We start from the raw sequence: 17783 nt of genomic DNA on the forward strand, positions 1-17783 counted from the left end.
AAGTATATAAAGCTCTAGTCAAAGTTGAGCGTTTATTTAAAGATTCTACGGAGGATGAAATTACAGTACATGTCTAAGCATGAAGGCCTTGATCTATGTCTCGTTGAGGATGTCTGCGATCTTGGGGAAGCCAGCAGCATTGAGTGCTGGAACCAGGCTCTCGACGGTGGCCTGTGTCCCCTCACGGTCCTGCCAGGCCACCAGCAGCAGCTTGGCCTGCATGTCCACGTCCTTGCTGTCTGTCTCAATCTCCCGGATCTCCGCTGCCTTTATCTCCAGCTGGCCAGCCAGGGTCTTCCATTGGGAACCCAGCTTGACTGCTATGTCATCCATCTGCTGGTTAGACACCAGTTTGGTCTGCATGCTCAGACCTTGGGGCACACAAAAGGGATGTGATCAGGTCAATATGGAAAATCGGGGGTAATCTGCAGTCCAACTGGAGCTTTGATTTTACAACTACATATCTAGAACTCACTGTCGTTGCTCTCTTTGAGAAGGGTGTCGCCGTTGTCTTCATAGTCTTCCTCTCCTGTCTTTATCTCCTCAGACGGGAGGTCCTTCTGTGATGACAGGGCAAAGGGGATTTAATTCATCAAGAGAGGTAAGGACATGGGGAACATCTGAATTACATTGTCCTCTGACCTCAAATGGGTTGTGAGGAGTATGAAATTGAGATTCTCCGATGGACACCCTATGCTCCCAAAGGGAGCCTTGTAATTCATAAACATTTTCAGTATCCAAGCACCCATAGTTCCGACCAGACAACTCACCGGCAGCTCCTTGGCCAGTTTGATGACCATGCTCTCCAGGTAGTCAGCCAGGCTCTTGATCTGCTGGTTGGTGGGCTGGAAGAAGTGGGGACTCCTCCTAGACAACAGACGCAGGGCTCGCCAGCCATAGTTTGAGTTACGCACCACCCTACAGGACGGGGCGTGGAGGTGAGTGGATAATATTGAACCAAAACACTTCACACGGCAGGATCTTTCTTGACACCATTGGACAGGTCTTAGGACAGACAATCAACAGTTAGTGTACAAAACATTAGGAACACCTTCCTAACATTGAGTTGCACCCCCTCAGAATCGCCTCAATTCATTGAGGCATGGACTCTACAAGTATCAAAAGCGTTCCACAGGGATGCTGGCCCATGTTGACTCCAATGCTTCCCAGAGTTGTGTCAAGTTGGCTGGATGTCCTTTCATACACACAGGAAACTTGAGTGTGAAAAAAACAGCTGCGTTGCAGTTATTGACACTCACACTGGTGTGCCTGGCATCTACTACCATACCCTGTTCAAAGGCACTTAACATCTTTTGTCCTGCACATTTACCCTCTGAATGGCTCACATACACAAATATGGCTTAAGAATCCTTTAACTTCTACTGCCTACTCATCCCGGATCCGGGAGCACCCCCCACAGTAAAAAAGCTGACTAGCATAGCCTAGCATAGCGTCACAAGTAAATACTAGCATCTAAATATCATTAAATCACAAGTCCAAGACACCAGATGAAAGATACAGATCTTGTGAATCCAGCCATCATTTCTGATTTTTAAAATGTTTTACAGGGAAGACACAATATGTAAATCTATTAGCTAACCACGTTAGCAAAAGACACCACTTTTTTACTCCATCAGTAGCTATCACTAATTCGACTAAATAAAGATATATATAGCCACTAACCAAGAAACAACTTCATAAGATGACAGTCTGATAACATATTTATGGTATAGCATGTGCATTTTTCAGGTATAAATCACAGTTCTACATTGCAGCTGCAATCTGAAATAGTGCCGAAGCTGCCAGAATAATTACAGAGACCAACGTCAAATAACTAATTACTCATCTTAAAACATTTCTGAAAAATACACAGCGTACAGCAAATGAAAGCCCAACATCTTGTGAATCCAGCCAATATGTCAGATTTTTTAAGTGTTTTACAGCGAAAACACAATATAGCATTATATGAGCTTACCACAATAGCCAGAATCACAACCACATTTACCAGCAGTAAATGTTAGCGATCGTAACAACCCAGCAAAAGATATATAATTTTACTAACCTTGATATACTTCATCAGATGACAGTCCTATAACATCAGGTTAATGTGCATATTTAGAGCTGAAATCAGTGGTTATACATTGTGCTAACGTAGCATCTTTTTCCCAGAATGTGCGGATATTTTTCTAAAACTCACCTATTCTGACCAAATAACTATTCATAAACATGACAAAAAAATACATGTTGTATAGGAAATGATAGACACACTAGTTCTTAATGCAATCGGCGTGTTAGAATTCTAAAAATAACTTCATTACGACATCCAGCTTACGTTATAGCGAGAGCGTGCCCAAAATCTGGGCGCTACCTAATAGTACACATGTTCGACAGATATATGAAATAGCATCATAAAATGGGTCCTACTTTTGATGATCTTCCATCAGAATGTTGTACAAGGGGTCCTTTGTCGGGAACAATCGTTGTCTGGTTTTAGAATGGCCTTTTTCCCTCGCGAATTAGCAAGCAAAACTAGCCAAGTGGCGCTAAGCTGTCCATCTTCACCAAACGCAAAGAACGCAACACGTCTAACGTACCGAAATAATGTCAATAATCTAATAAAACTATATTGAAAAAACATACTTTACGATGATATCTTCACATTCATCAAATAAAATCAAAGCCGGAGATATAAGACGTCTATAACGATTGCTTTTCAGAAGCCATTACTGGTGACATTTATGCGCTTCCTGAACAAACGAATTCTGGGGTCATGTCATTCCAAGCTGTCTCTTTTGACCATAGAAAGACATTGAGACCCCATTTCACCTCTCACAGCCTATTGACATCTAGTGGAAGGCGTATGAAGTGCATGTATAGTCACAAATCTCAAGCAAAATTATAGGGAGGCCCTGGAACAGAGCCTCGATTTGAGATATTTCACTTTCTGACAGGAAGTATGCTGCAAAATAAGTTCTGTTTTACTCACAGATATAATTCAAACAGTTTTAGAAACTTGAGAGTGTTTTCTATCCAATAGTAATAATAATATGCATATTGTACGAGCAAGAATAGAGTACGAGGCCGTTTAAATTGGGCACGATTTTCCCCCAAAGTGAAAATAGCGCCCTCTGTCCTCAACAGGTTAACATGTCTCCTCCCCTTCATCTACACTGATTGAAATGGATTTAGCAGGTGACATCAGTATGGGATCATAACTGTCACCTGGTCAGTCATGGAAAGTCAGTCACTGTCACCTGGTCAGTCATGTTCCTAATGTTTTGTACACTCAGTGTATACACATACTTGTACTCATCTTCCACCATGTTGGCTGGGTCAGCCTGTTCAATGGCCTTTTCAAAGAACTCCTCCAGAGTAGGCATGAATTCCCTGTGGACAAGAAATTAACATTTAGGGTTAAAGGAGAAGTTATATTTTTTTTTTTACCAAATCTCTTTTTATGTAAATGGCAAGTTATAGAAGGGTCTATACCAATGTTCAGTCAAAAATGTTTTGGCACTGAGCAAATTTCTGAGCACAAACCTCACCTCACCAAACTTCCAGCATGCGTTTACTGTCAACACTGAGGCTGTACCCGCTTTAAGTTAGTGTTCAAGTAGGCTACTGTGGTTTTTGGAGCATTTGTTCATGTCTTTTCTGAGCACCCTTACTGTACGAGGATGAGCAAGTGAATCGCTGGTTGCGGTAAATTTCTCAAAAACAAGTCAAGTCGCAAAGAAAGTGTCTGGACCCTTCTATAATATGTCATTTACATATATTTTTTACATTTGGTTGTAAAAAGCGAAATTCTCCTTTAATGTTATACACCAAAAACTTATAGGTAGGTAAGTGGGCTATGTAACTTTGACCTTTGACCAGCTGCACCACTGCTGTAAAACCACTCACCTGCTAACTGACTGGCAAGCTGCCATATTGTTATGATTCAGATTCCACAGTCTCGTGAGTTCATCACTGCAAGAAAACAAACACGAGGGAAGCTGTGTCACTCGTCCCCCATATTGGCAACATGCTATGTCTCCCCATTTTCATTAGGCTCCAATGTGAGGGCTAGACATTGTAAATAATCCTACTGGCATACCTCAACTTTCCTAAACCAACTACGGTTTTGGGGAACACATTACTATTCTGTCCCAGTTATCATTGCCATACAGAGTTCGGATATGGACAAAATGTCCAATTCACACATGCGTATAATACAGGGGTGGCAGGTAGCCTTGTGGCTAGATCGAATCCCAGAGCTGACAAGGTACAAATCTGTCATTCTGTCCCTGAGTAAATCAGTTAATCCACTGTTCCGCCAGGCATATCAATTCAGGCAGCCACCCCCACACCTCTCTGATTCAGAGGGGTTGGGTTAAATGCGAAAGACATTTCAGTTGAATGCATTCAGTTGTACAACTGACTAGGTACCCCCCCCTTCCCTACAGACTTGAATCTTTGATATTGTTTCTGTAATGAAAAGTGCTATAGAAGTTGTATAAATTATTATTGTACAATATAAGCACCCACCAAATTATTATTATTATTATGTTAGGATTGATACTTACTTCCCCATGAAGACCTTCCTGTCAGGGCCTTTACCTAGGAAGTCTTCTGGAGCTTGTCTCTTCCTCATGGGTCTCTTGGGTTTGTCATCTACTGGTCTGGGGGGGGTGGGGGAAGCATTCATACCCCTTCAGAAAGCATTCTTGACTTATTCCACATGTGTTACAGCCTGAATTCAAAATATATATATTTTTCTTCTCACACACATTACCCCATAATGAAATGTCTTATTTAAATAAGTATTCACACCCCTTAGTCAATAGTTCATAGAAGCACCTTTGGCAGCAATTACAGCTGAGTCTCTAAGAGCTTTCCACACCTGGATTGTGCAACATTTGCCCATTATTTTTTTCTAAATCTCAGCTACTCAGGAACATTCACTGTCTTCTTGGTAAGCAACTTGTGTAGATTTGGCCATGTGTTTTAGGTTATTGTCCTGCTGAAAGGTGAATTCATCTCCCAGTGTATGGTGGAAAGCATACTGAACCCGATTTGAGTTTTTTCCTGTGCTTAGCTCCATTCCATTTCTTATTTTATCCTGAAAAACTACCCAGTCCTTAATGATTACAAACATTCCCATAACATGATGCAGCCACCACTATGCTTGAAAATATGGAGTGGTACTCAGTTATGTGTTGTACTGGATATGCCACAAACGTATTTAGGACAAAAAGTGATTTGCTTTGACACATTTTCTGCAGTATTACTTTAGTGCCTTGTTGCAGACAGGATGCACATTTTCACATTGTCAATTAGGTTAGTATTGTGGATAACTACAATGTTGTTGATCCATCCTCAGTTTTTTCCTATCACAGCTATTCAACTTTTAACTATTTTAAAGTCACCATTTGGGCTCCTGAGTGGAACAGCATCACAGTGCTAGAGACATCACTACAGACCCCGGTTCGATCCCGGGCTGTATCACAACCGGCCGTGATCGGGAGTCCTATAGGGCAGCACACAATTGGCCCAGCGTCATCCGGGTTGGCCGTCATTGTAAAATAAGAATTTGTTCTTAACTGACTTTCCTAGTTAAATAAAGTTTAAATTAAAAAATCCCAGAGTGGTGTCCTTCCTGTCTGGCAACTATATTAGGAAGGACTCCTGTATCTTTGTAGTGACTGGGTGTATTGATACACCAGCCAAAGTGTAATTAATAACTTCACCAAGCTCAAAAGGGAGATTCAATGTGAGCATTTTTTTTTTTTATTACCAATACGTGCCGTTCTTTGTGAGGCATTTGAAAACCTCCCTGGTCTTTGTGGTTGAATCCGTGTTTGAAATTCACTCCTCAATTGAGGGAACTTACAGATAATTGTATGTGTGGGGGACAGATGAGGTAGTCATTCAAAAATCATGTTAAACACTTATTGCACACACAATGAGTCCATGAAACTTGTGACTTGTTAAAGCACATTTTTACTCCTGAACTTATTTAGGCTTGCCATAAAAGGGGTTGAATACTAATTGACTCAAGACATTTCAGCTTTTCATATTTTATTAATTTGTAAACATTTCTAAAAACATCATCCCACTTTGACATTATGGGGTATTGTGTGTAGGCCAGTGACAACCTCAACTTAGTCCATTTAAAATTCAGGCTGTAACACAACAAAACGTGAAAAAGATCAAGGGGTGTGAATATCTTCTGAAGGCACTGTATATACAGTACCATTCAAAAGTTTGGACACCTACTCATTCAAGGTTTTTATTTTTTTACAATTTTCTCAATTGTAGAATAATAGTGAAGACATCAGAACTATGAAATAACACATGGAATCATGTAAGTAACCAAAAAAACTGTTAAATCAAAATAAATTTGATATTCTTCAAAGTAGCCACTCTTTGCCTTGATGACAGCTTTGCACTCTTGGCATTCTCTCAACCAGCTTCATGAGGTAGTCACCTGGAATCCTTTTCCAACAGTCTTGAAGGAGTTCCCACATATACTGAGCACTTGTTGGCTGCTTTTCCTACACTCTGCAGTCCAACTCATCCAAAACCATCTCAATTAGATTGAGGTTGGGTGATTGTGGAGGCCAGGTCATCTGATGCAGCACTCCATCACTCTCCTTCTTGGTCAAACAGCCCTTACACAGCCTGGAGGTGTGTTTTGGGTCATTATCCCGTTTATCCCAAAAATTATAGTCCCACTAAGCGCAAACCAGATGGGATGGTGTATCGCTGCAGAATGCTGTGGTAGCCATGCTGGTTAAGTGTGCCTTGAATTATAAATAAATCACTGACAGTGACACCAGCAAAGCACCCCCACAGCATCACACCACCTCCATGCTTCACGGTGGGAACCACACTTGCGGAGATCATCCCTTCACCTACTCTGCGTCTCACAAAGACTTGGCAGTTGGAACCAAAAATCTCAAATTTGGACTCATCAGACCAAAGGACATATTTCCACCGGTCTAATGTCCAATGCTCGTGTTTCTTGGACCAAGTAAGTCTCTTCTTCTTACTGGTGTGCTTTAGTACAGGTTTCTTCGCAGCAATTCGACCATGAAGGCCTGATTCACACAGTTTCCTCTGAACAGTTGATGTTGAGATGTGTCTGTTACTTTAATTCTGTGAAGCATTTACTTGGGCTGCAATTTGAGATGCAGTTAATTGCAGATTTCTGAGGCTGGTAACTCTAATGAACTTATCCTCTGCAGCAGAGGTAATCTAGGTCTTCCTTTCCTGTGGTGGTCCTCATGAGAGCCAGTTTCATCATAGCGCTTGATGGTTTTTGCGTTTGCACTTAAAGTAATGATGGACTGTCGTTTCTCTTTGCTTATTTTAGCCATAATATTGACTTGGTCTTTTATCAAATAGGGCTATCTTCTGTATACCACCCCTACATTGTCACAACACAACTGATTGGCTCAAACGCATTAAGAAGGAAAGAAATTCCACAAACTTTTACCAAGGCACACCTGTTAATTGAAATGCATTCCAGGTGACTACCTCATGAAGCCGGTTTAGAGAATGCCAACAGTGTGCAAAGCTGTCATCAAGGAAAAGGGTGGCTACTTTTAAGAATCTCAAATATAAAATATATTTTGATTTGTTTAACACTTTTTGGTTACAACATGATTCCATATGTGTTATGTCTTCACTATTCTTCTACAATGTAGAAAACAGTAAAAATAAAGAAAAACCCTGGAATGAGTAGGTGTCAACTATTGACTGGTAATGTACATTCCTCACTTTAATGAATGATATATATTTTCAATTTGAACTTTGTCTTGATAATAATATATTCATAAGTATAGGATCATAAACATGAGGTTGTTGAATTCTGCTGCTATACCTTTCCTTCACAAAGCTTGGGCATCCCTCATTTTTCCACGAGTTCCAGTTCTCCTCTGTGTTTAGGACATGCTGTCAAAATATGAGGGGGGACTTTTCAATGTCATCAATAAGCCTTACCCTGTCAACCTTGACTTGTAATACAGAAGGCTATACAGTACCATTCAAAAGTTTGGACACAGCTACTCATTTGAGGGTTCTTTCTTTATATTATTTTCTACAATGTAGAATAACAGCGAAGACTTCAAAACTATGAAATAACACATATGGAATCATGTAGTAACCAAAGAAGTGTTAAACAAATCAAAATATATTTTATATTTGAGATTCTTCAAATAGCCACCCTTTGCCTTGATGACAGCTTTGCACACTGTTGGCATTCTCTCAACCAGCTTAATGAGGTAGTCACCTGGAATCGATTTCAATTAAACAGGTGTGCATTGTTAAAAATGTAATTAATGCGTTTGAGCCAATCAGTTGTTGTGACAAGGTAGGGGTGGTATACAGAAGATAGCCCTATTCGGTAAAAGACCAAGTCCATATTATGGCAACTCAGAAAAGCAAAGAGAAATGACAGTCCCTCATTACTTTAAGACATGTCAGTCAATCTGCAACATTTCAATAACTTTGAAAGTTTCTTCAAGTGCAGCCGCAAAAACCATCAAGCGCTATGATGAAACTGCCTCATGAGGACCGCCACAGGAAAGGAAAACCCAATTACATCTGCTGCAGAGGATAAGTTCATTAGAGTTACCAGCCTCAGAAATTGCAGCCCAAATAAATGCTTCAGAGTTCAAGTAACAGATACATCTCAACATCAACTGTTCAGAGGAGACGGAGTGAATCAGGCTTTTCTGGTCTAACTGCTGCAAAGAAACCACTACTAAAGGACACCAACAGTAAGAAGAGACTGCTTGGGCCAAGAAACACAAGCAATGGACATTAGACCAGTGGAAATATTTCCTTTGGTCTGATGAGTCCAAATTCTATATTTTTGGTTCCAATCTCCGTATCTTTGTGAGACGCAGAGTAGGTGAACAGATGATCTCTGCATCTGTGGTTCCCAATGTGAAGCATGGAAGTGGTGTGATGGTGCTTTGCTGGTGACACTTTATGATTTATTTAAAATTCAAGGGACACTTAACCAGCATGGCTACCACAGCATTCTGCAGCGATACGCCATCCCATCTGGTTTGCGCTTAGTGGGACTATCATTTGTTTTTCAACAGGACAATGACCCAACCCACCTCCAGGCTGTGTAAGGGCTATTTGACCAAGAAGGAGAGTGATGGAGTGCTGCATCAGATGACCTGGCCTCCACAATCACTCAACCCATTTGAGATGGTTTGGGATAAGTTGGACCGCAGAGTGAAGGAAAAGCAGCCAACAAGTGCTCAGCATATGTGGGAACTCCTTCAAAACTGTTGGAAAAGCATTCCTCATGAAGCTGGTTGAGAGGTTGCCAAAAGTGTGCAAAGATGTCATCAAGGTAAATGGTGGCTACTTTGAAGAATCTAAAATATGTTTTGATTTGTTTAACACATGATTCCATATGTGTTATTTCATAGTTGATGTCATCCCTATTATTCTTTAATATAGAAAAATCAAGAAAAACCCTTGAATGAGTAGGTGTGTCCAAACTTTTGACTGGTACTGTATGTTGTGATGTCACTAATAAAACATGTGAATTTGCAGGAACTACACAGACTTATGGAATATTCAGACTATTCTTACCTCGACCATGGTGGCAAACTTGTCTCCATCCGGTGCGATCTCTCTGAGCAGCTACAGGGAACAAGTTAGACAGGTGATAAAAAATAGCAATATCTAAATATACAATAAACACATGTATCATACAAAAGAGCCCAAACTCAGTGACATTTAAAATGTTTACTCAGTGAAGATGTACAGCTGAATACATACATTCAATACAGTGCATGTGCATTCAATACAGTGCATACACTTATAACCTTAGCTCTAACACCCTCTCTTCCACAAAGATGTACTTCAGTAGTTTTCCCTATCACCCAGGATTTCTCTGTGCATATCAATAAGACTTATTATCAGTCAGCAGAGGCCTTGAGTTATTGGGAGCACACATTCCTACAGTTCACTAAATAATTACACTTCTCATGCAGAGCTTGAACCTAACAGTACTTTCAATCTCTAAGGATATAAAAACAATCTATTCATACTAAGAGGATAATTATATAAAACAGTAAAGATATAAAACAGTAGTTTACAATCTATCAGATGAAACACACACACACCTGGTACACAACTTTGGTGGTCTCCTCCATCCATGAACACTGATCATCATTCAGGATACAACTGGAGCTGCAGCAACAGGACAAGAGTTGGTAGTGAAGAGACCAACAGCAGTCAAATCCCAATATGAATTCACTGTTACACCTTTGACTGCTAAATTAAATCAGACTACATTCAACCTGACATAGGGTATGATGGTGTGGGACGGGGGGCATCTTCTTGGGCCACCTCACCTTTTGAACTTGACCTGTCCCTTGAGGTACTGGAACAGGATAAGGTACTGCAGGAGGATGTGTCGTCTGAAGTTACTGTCACTGAGCTGCAGGTCCATCAACTAGAGAGGCAAAGACAGAGACTGTCTTTGTATTTGAAGGGATCCATTTGAGAAAGGCGAGGTATAGACTTCCTAATCTCAATCACATAATGAGTAGTTACTTGGGACGTAAGGTGATTTGTAGAACAGTGACTCTGTGCAGTCTTACTGCAATGTAGTCTATCTCTATTCTGTTCTATTCTTAATTGATGGAAGAAGTTGAGATGTCACCTTCTCACTGGTAAGGAACTTGGCAAAGTAAACGTGGTCTCCTCCTGCTGTCCTCAGCTCTTCCAGCTTCCTTTTAGAAGCCTGCATGTCGTCCAGCTTGAAGCTTCTAAACACTGCCAGCGTCTCGTCTGAATACTACAGACAACATACAGAACATTTCTATGAACTCAAACAACTTTTCAGTGTCTTCTCACAGAAACAAAAACAGCCACTACCTGTCTGGATACTTCACAGGACATACAGAATAATAACAGTTTTGAACAAGACATTTTTTAAAGCAAAGTGTCATACTTTTTGTAGATGTCCATAGATGGGTCATGTCAGATAAGAAATGTCACAAAGCTATTTTGGGAGGGAAAGAGTGAGGGCAGAAAAGTCACCTTGAGGAAAGTCATCCAGGAAAACTTCTCATAACACTGAACAGGGTTTCTGAAGTAGTCCTGCAGAGTCCAGAACTTTCTGTATAGGTTGTAGTCGATAGGGATGGAACTACAAACAGGGAGCAATTTTATAGTACAACTTGTTTTAGCAAGCTGCAATCAAACTTACAAGACTTGCCAGCACAGGGATCAGTGCAACAGCTATGTTGATGAAAAACCACTGATGATTCCAAGCATTGTGATAGATGGAACAAGGACTCATGTTGCTTACCATGGTGCAGGTGCACTAGGTTCCTCATCTCCCATCTCCCCCTCCTCCACTTCCATCCCATCCTCCTCCTCTGTGGGCTGTAGAAGACAACACAGAACAGAGGTAGAGAGAGAGTGGTAATTCATTGTTAAGCACATTCAACAGCACACACATCATTCAACAGCTTACACAATATACAGTATCTATAATCCTTAGAACAAGGCCTTACCTTCTGGCCAAGAGTGCTCTCTTGCTCATTTTTGTTGAACACTGTGATGTTGTTGAGATTAAACTGGCTCTGCAGGTTCAGACCTGAAACACACAAAGGAACACAATAGTGGCCACAAGTCCACATCCATGATAAAACATTAATGACATCAGTTCCTGTAGCTCCATGTAACCCTCTCACCTGATTTCTCAGACAGGGGAAAGAGACGAGCCAGGAACAGCTGGATCCGTCCACAGAAGACTGTGTTCTGAGACTTGGACAACCTCCTCAAAAGATCTGCAGGGTAAGAAGATGGGGTTTAGTGATGGAATATCTGCACAAATCAAGATAACAACAAACAGGGCCGGCAAGTAGCCTAGACGCTAGAGAGGCGAGCCAACAACCAGAGGGTTGCCAGTTCGAATCCCGGGTCCTACAGGAAACCTGCCAGGAAGTGATCTTAATGTGTGCCTTTATCCTCACCATTACACATCCTTAACAAGTAGTTCTTCCCAGCAGTGTAAAAGGAGTTCTGAAAGTGAGAGAGAAGAAAGTTATGTTGGTGGCATTTCCTTAATAACTAAAAGGAAAGATCTTCTATATGAAACCTGTCATCAAGTAAACATTGACCATTACTCTAAGAACACAGAGAAACAGACTAAGCTACTTACAGACTTCCAGGTGGAGACATTCTCTTCAACAAAGGAGAAGACCTTATCACACTGGTACAGAGGAAGACAGTCCAGAACATCTCCCAACAGTAGGAAAGGAGTGGTGGCGGAGCAGATACCTGCATGGACAAGTGAATTTACTACACTTTTCTACACAATTACTACATCATTTGCTGTCTGGCGTGTATATCGATGAAATACTAAGGAGGTAAAACAGAGGTAGATGTAGCGATGTAATGACGTGACGTTCAGCCTGCTGCTTACCTTCAGTGACTCCATCAATGCTGAGATAGATGAGAGACAGGAAGTCATCGACGAGTGCTTTCTTTTCCACCTGTAAAAGAAAAGGAGAGAAAGGGAGAATGTTGCTCGACTCTTGGTGAAGCATATTGAGCATAAGCAAGACCATGTACTAGCAGTATACTTCGACAGATTTTTCACCTTGTCGGCTCGGGTTTTCGAACCAGCGACCTCGCTAACCACTAGGTGGCAGGTAGCCCTTGAGCAAGGCACTTAACACTAATTTGCTCCAGGGGCACCGTACTACTATGTTTGACCCTGTAAAACAACACATTTCACTGCACCTATCAGGTGTATGTGACAACAAAACAAACACACATATATATACATATAAATATACTAAACAAAATATAAATGCAACATGCAATAATTTCAAAGATTTTACTGAGTTACACAGTTCATAGAAGGAAATCAGTCAATTGAAATAAACTAATTAGACCCTAATCTATGGATTTCAGATGACTGGGCAGAGGCCCATCCACTGGGGAGCCAGGCCCATCCAATCAGAATTAGTTTTTCCCCACAAAAGGGCTTTATTAGACAGAAGTACTCCTCAGCACCCCCACTCCTCACACTATCCCACAGGTGATAAAGACGGATGTGGAGGTCCTGGGCTGGCATGGTTACACGTGGTCTGCAGTTGTGAGGCCGGTTGGAAGTACTGCCAAATGTTCTAAAACGACGTTAGAGGTGAAATTAACATTAAGAAATTAACATTAAATTCTCTGGCAACAGCTCTGTTAGACATTCCTGCAGTCAGCATGACAATTGCATGCTTCCTTTAAAACTTGAGACATCTGTGGCTTTGTGTTGTGTGACAAAACTGCACATTTTATAGTGGCCTTTTATTGTCCCCAGCACAAGGTGCACCTGTGTAATGATCATGCTGTTTAAATCAGCTTCTTGATAAGCCACACCTGTCAATTGGACGGATTATCTTGGCAAGGGAGAAATGCTCATTAACAGGGATGTAAACAAAATTGTGCACAATTCTTTTTACAAGATTGGCTTTTTGTGTGTATTTTACATTTCTGCTAAATTTTATTTCAGCTTGTGAAAAAAATGGGACCAACACTTTACATATACATATCTAAAACAAAGTACACATACATACATACATATAGACAGACACACACACACACACACACACATACAGTGGGGAGAACAAGTATTTGATACACTGCCGATTTTGCAGGTTTTCCTACTTACAAAGCATGTAGAGGTCTGTCATTTTTATCATAGGTACACTTCAACTGTGAGAGACGGAATTTAAAACAAAAATCCAGAAAATCACATTGTATGATTTTTAAATAATTAATTAGCATTTTATTGCATGACATAAGTATTTGATCACCTACCAACCAGTAAGAATTCCGGCTCTCACAGACCTGTTAGTTTTTCTTTAAGAAGCCCTCCTGTTCTCCACTCATTACCTGTATTAACTGCACCTGTTTGAACTCGTTACCTGTATAAAAGACACCTGTCCACACACTCAATCAAACAGACTCCAACCTCTCCACAATGGCCAAGACCAGAGAGCTGTGTAAGGACATCAGGGATAAAATTGTAGACCTGCACAAGGCTGGGATGGGCTACAGGACAATAGGCAAGCAGCTTGGTGAGAAGGAAACAACTGTTGGCGCAATTATTAGAAAATGGAAGAAGTTCAAGATGACGGTCAATCACCCTCGGTCTGGGGCTCCATGCAAGATTTCACCTCGTGGGGCATCAATGATCATGAGGAAGGTGAGGGATCAGCCCAGAACTACACGACAGGACCTGGTCAATGACCTGAAGAGAGCTGGGACCACAGTCTCAAAGAAAACCATTAGTAACACACTACGCCGTCATGGATTAAAATCCTGCAGCGCACGCAAGGTCCCCCTGCTTAAGCCAGTGCATGTCCAGGCCCGTCTGAAGTTTGCCAATGACCATCTGGATGATCCAGAGGAGGAATGGGAGAAGGTCATGTGGTCTGATGAGACAAAAATAGAGCTTTTTGGTCTAACTCCACTCGCCGTGTTTGGAGGAAGAAGAAGTATGAGTACAACCCCAAGAACACCATCCCAACCGTGAAGCATGGAGGTGGAAACATCATTCTTTGGGGATGCTTTTCTGCAAAGGGGACAGGACGACTGCACCGTATTGAGGGGAGGATGGATGGGGCCATGTATCGCGAGATCTTGGCCAACAACCTCCTTCCCTCAGTAAGAGCATTGAAGATGGGTCGTGGCTGGGTCTTCCAGCATGACAACGACACGAAGCACACAGCCATGGCAACTAAGGAGTGGCTCCGTAAGAAGCATCTCAAGGTCCTGGAGTGGCCTAGCCAGTCTCCAGACCTGAACCCAATAGAAAATCTTTGGAGGGAGCTGAAAGTCCGTATTGCCCAGCGACAGCCCCGAAACCTGAAGGATCTGGAGAAGATCTGTAGGGAGGAGTGGGCCAAAATCCCTGCTGCAGTGTGTGCAAACCTGGTCAAGAACTACAGGAAACGTATGATCTCTGTAATTGCAAACAAAGGTTTCTGTACCAAATATTAAGTTCTGCTTTTCTGATGTATCAAATACTTATGTCATGCAATAAAATGCAAATTAATTACTTAAAAATCATACAATGTGATTTTCTGGATTTTTGTTTTAGATTCCGTCTCTCATAGTTGAAGTGTACCTATGATAAAAATTACAGACCTCTACATGCTTTGTAAGTAGGAAAACCTGCAAAATCGGCAGTGTATCAAATACTTGTTCTCCCCACTGTACATATAGACAGACACACACACACACACATACATACATAGATATATACACAAATACATACATATATATATATATATATATGCTACATTTCTTTAAACTTACAATCTGCTCCTCCAGGACCTGCCTCAGAGCTTGGTCAAGGGTGGTCTTCTTCTCTGTCTCACTGTGAAGAGACAAGCAGGCAGACAATGTCAGTGGTGATGTGGACAGAGGCATAGCCTAGAGATAATATAATTAATGTTAACAGCTAACGTTAGCTATGTAACGTCATTCACTCACTTTCCAGTGATCTGGTTGAATGCGTTTATCAAAGGTTGGCTGGTTTTGTTGACCAACGCACTTCTGGTTGAGGCCTGGGTGAGAGTTATAACAATTGAACAAATAATAAAAGCGTAGTATTTTCTTGGGACTATCGTTACACGTTAACCTGCTAACGTGTCTAATAAATATGACATGGCTTGCAAAGGTATTGTAAGCGTTTCTACAAAGATGTGATAAACAATTTAAATCATGCATAGAATAGAGTCTGAAATACTCCGTATTGAAGACAAGTTCTTACTGTAAATATATTTTTTGCATCGTTCAAATTGAATAAAATCAGTACAGACATATTTCCTCTTCAACAATAAACGTGACCCCGACTAAAGTTGTATATCCGGTTCAAATCGGGCGCAATCAGGATGTCAAGGTTGTAAGCCTTAAGGCATGGTTCAGAAAGTAATGTTTATAATTTGTAACATGAATACAATTTACGGATAATATTCTGCCCTAGCAGTATTTTGATTTTGATTACAAGGAACATCAGAGCCACAGGTTCCTATCGTCAACATTAGAGTAAAACTTACTGTTCAACTAGGCCTATGCCAAATCAAATGCTTTGCTGGCCTTTAGAAATATATTTAAACTTTATTTTTATAACCAGTGTAATAACGGATGTAGCCTATTGCATTTCAGGGATGATCTATCTCGTATTCCCGGGATGTTCATTTGTATAATAGCCTTCAGTTTTACATGCGGCCAGAAGATGACACTATACACTTTGGTAAACTATTGATTGTTGTTCCACCGAGTCCCTAAACCCAGAAGCGCAACATCGCGAGACTTCCGGGAAAGCATGTGCCGCAGACCAGGCTGAGGGTTTGGGGTTTGATAAGTCAATAATGAAGGTAACATAGTGCCTTGTGTAAAATAATGTAAAATATGAGTTGCACTTATATAATCCGTTTTGTAGTTGCAAATAGCAAACATGGCACTTCTTTTGAGAATAAATGCAACACTTGCAAGCACATAACATGAACTTTCAAACATGTACGTTGATATGTTAATAAATTCTATAAGATTTGCAACTAAATTTGAGAATGAATGCAACTAATTTCCTAAACTTGTGACTGGTGAATCTTCTGTGAATCAAAACTACATTTACTGACGTCAAATTTGTGCACTCAGAGTTTCGTCACTAATTTACCGACTAACCTCGGCCAAAAGTTTTGTAGATGTAAAAAAACATTCAAATACAATTTTATTGGTCATATACACATATTTAGCAGGTGTAGCGAAATGCTTGTGTTCCTAGCTCCAACAGTGCAGTAATATCTAACAATACACACATCTTGCAGGGTTCTGCAAGTAAGCAGTAGAGAAATAGATGAGCTCTGGTGGACAGGGCTTTTTCTTCCAACCAATCAAGTGGTCAGGTGGTGTGTTTTCAATCAGGAACGTGCTTTCACCTTTCACAAGGTTCCGGTCTGGAAGCACGCTTTCCACTGTGCTAAATGTGGATCAAATTTGTCAAAATTACTAGCTAGCTAAATGATATTCACAGAATTTGAAAGGTACACAAGGCGTTGTTGTGGAAGATGAAGGAAAGAATTAAAACACGTTTTTCCACATAGCACAACCGCTACAAAGCTGATGCTAGCTAGCCTCTTCTATTGACATTACATGGCTGGTTAGCTAGCTAGCATTAGAGCTTTCTGGCTAGCCTGTGTCTAGTGGTTCTTACATTATGTAAGAGCAATAGGTCTAGCCATGTAGTTGCCATTTGGTTGAGAATCACTAGTTTAGAAAATACTTGTTTGCTCTGTGTGTAGTTGGTTGGCTTTGCTAGTTAGCAAGCTGAGATCAATGCTCAAGTTGGCTAACGTTAGCAAGCTTGATAAATGTTTTGAGGAGAACAGGCTATCCCTGTTGAATCAAGACGGGATGGGGAAGAAGATTAGATGTGCAGTTGCTTCATCTACCTGACGCAGTGCCCAGACGAGATGAGAGCTAACTGCTCCAGAGAGAATCTGAGCGATCTCATCCTTTTATATCTTGATTAGCTAGCTGTTAATGTCGAACCAATGCAATTATATTCATTTTCTACTAGCTAGCTAGTTGTTCTTCTAGCGTCCGTTAAAAGTTACAGCCACAACATCATGATCATTTAGTCATGCATCTGCAGACCAGCGAGGTGGAGAGTGAGCTAGCTAGAACAACATCAACTAGCTAGCATTTTTCTACGGCTGGCCATGCTTTCCACCTGGCTACCCCTACCC

The 17783-nt window shown here is 41.0% G+C and overlaps 1 protein-coding gene across 1 annotated transcript; it reads right to left on the minus strand.

Moving 5' to 3' along the window:
* Window positions 1-18: 18 nt before the first annotated feature.
* Window positions 19-15940, minus strand: LOC139550556 (THO complex subunit 1-like). The gene is made up of 21 exons (XM_071361512.1): window positions 15806-15940; window positions 15526-15599; window positions 15349-15409; window positions 12452-12521; window positions 12188-12306; window positions 12000-12048; window positions 11718-11813; window positions 11538-11620; window positions 11330-11406; window positions 11059-11167; window positions 10679-10813; window positions 10368-10468; window positions 10137-10203; window positions 9601-9651; window positions 7868-7938; window positions 4566-4661; window positions 3904-3969; window positions 3304-3387; window positions 771-918; window positions 476-560; window positions 19-371 (listed from the first exon to the last, which is right to left on the minus strand). Exons 1-21 carry the CDS (start codon window positions 15854-15856, stop codon window positions 94-96), a joined length of 1971 nt encoding a protein of 656 aa, XP_071217613.1. The 5' UTR covers window positions 15857-15940; the 3' UTR covers window positions 19-93.
* Window positions 15941-17783: the final 1843 nt, after the last annotated feature.

Source organism: Salvelinus alpinus, chromosome 23 (genome assembly GCF_045679555.1).
Source record: "Salvelinus alpinus chromosome 23, SLU_Salpinus.1, whole genome shotgun sequence".
Lineage (NCBI taxonomy): Eukaryota > Metazoa > Chordata > Actinopteri > Salmoniformes > Salmonidae > Salvelinus > Salvelinus alpinus.

Coding starts and splice junctions, on each gene's coding strand:
- LOC139550556 (XM_071361512.1), bottom strand. CDS start 15,856: ATGTCTGTACTGATTTTATTCAATTTGAACGATGCAAAAAATATATTT. Junction 11,621..11,717: donor TCCCCTGTCTGAGAAATCAG/GTGAGAGGGTTA, acceptor TGTGTGTTTCAG/GTCTGAACCTGCAGAGCCAG. Junction 919..3,303: donor ATGGTGGAAGATGAGTACAA/GTATGTGTATAC, acceptor CCCGTCCTGTAG/GGTGGTGCGTAACTCAAACT.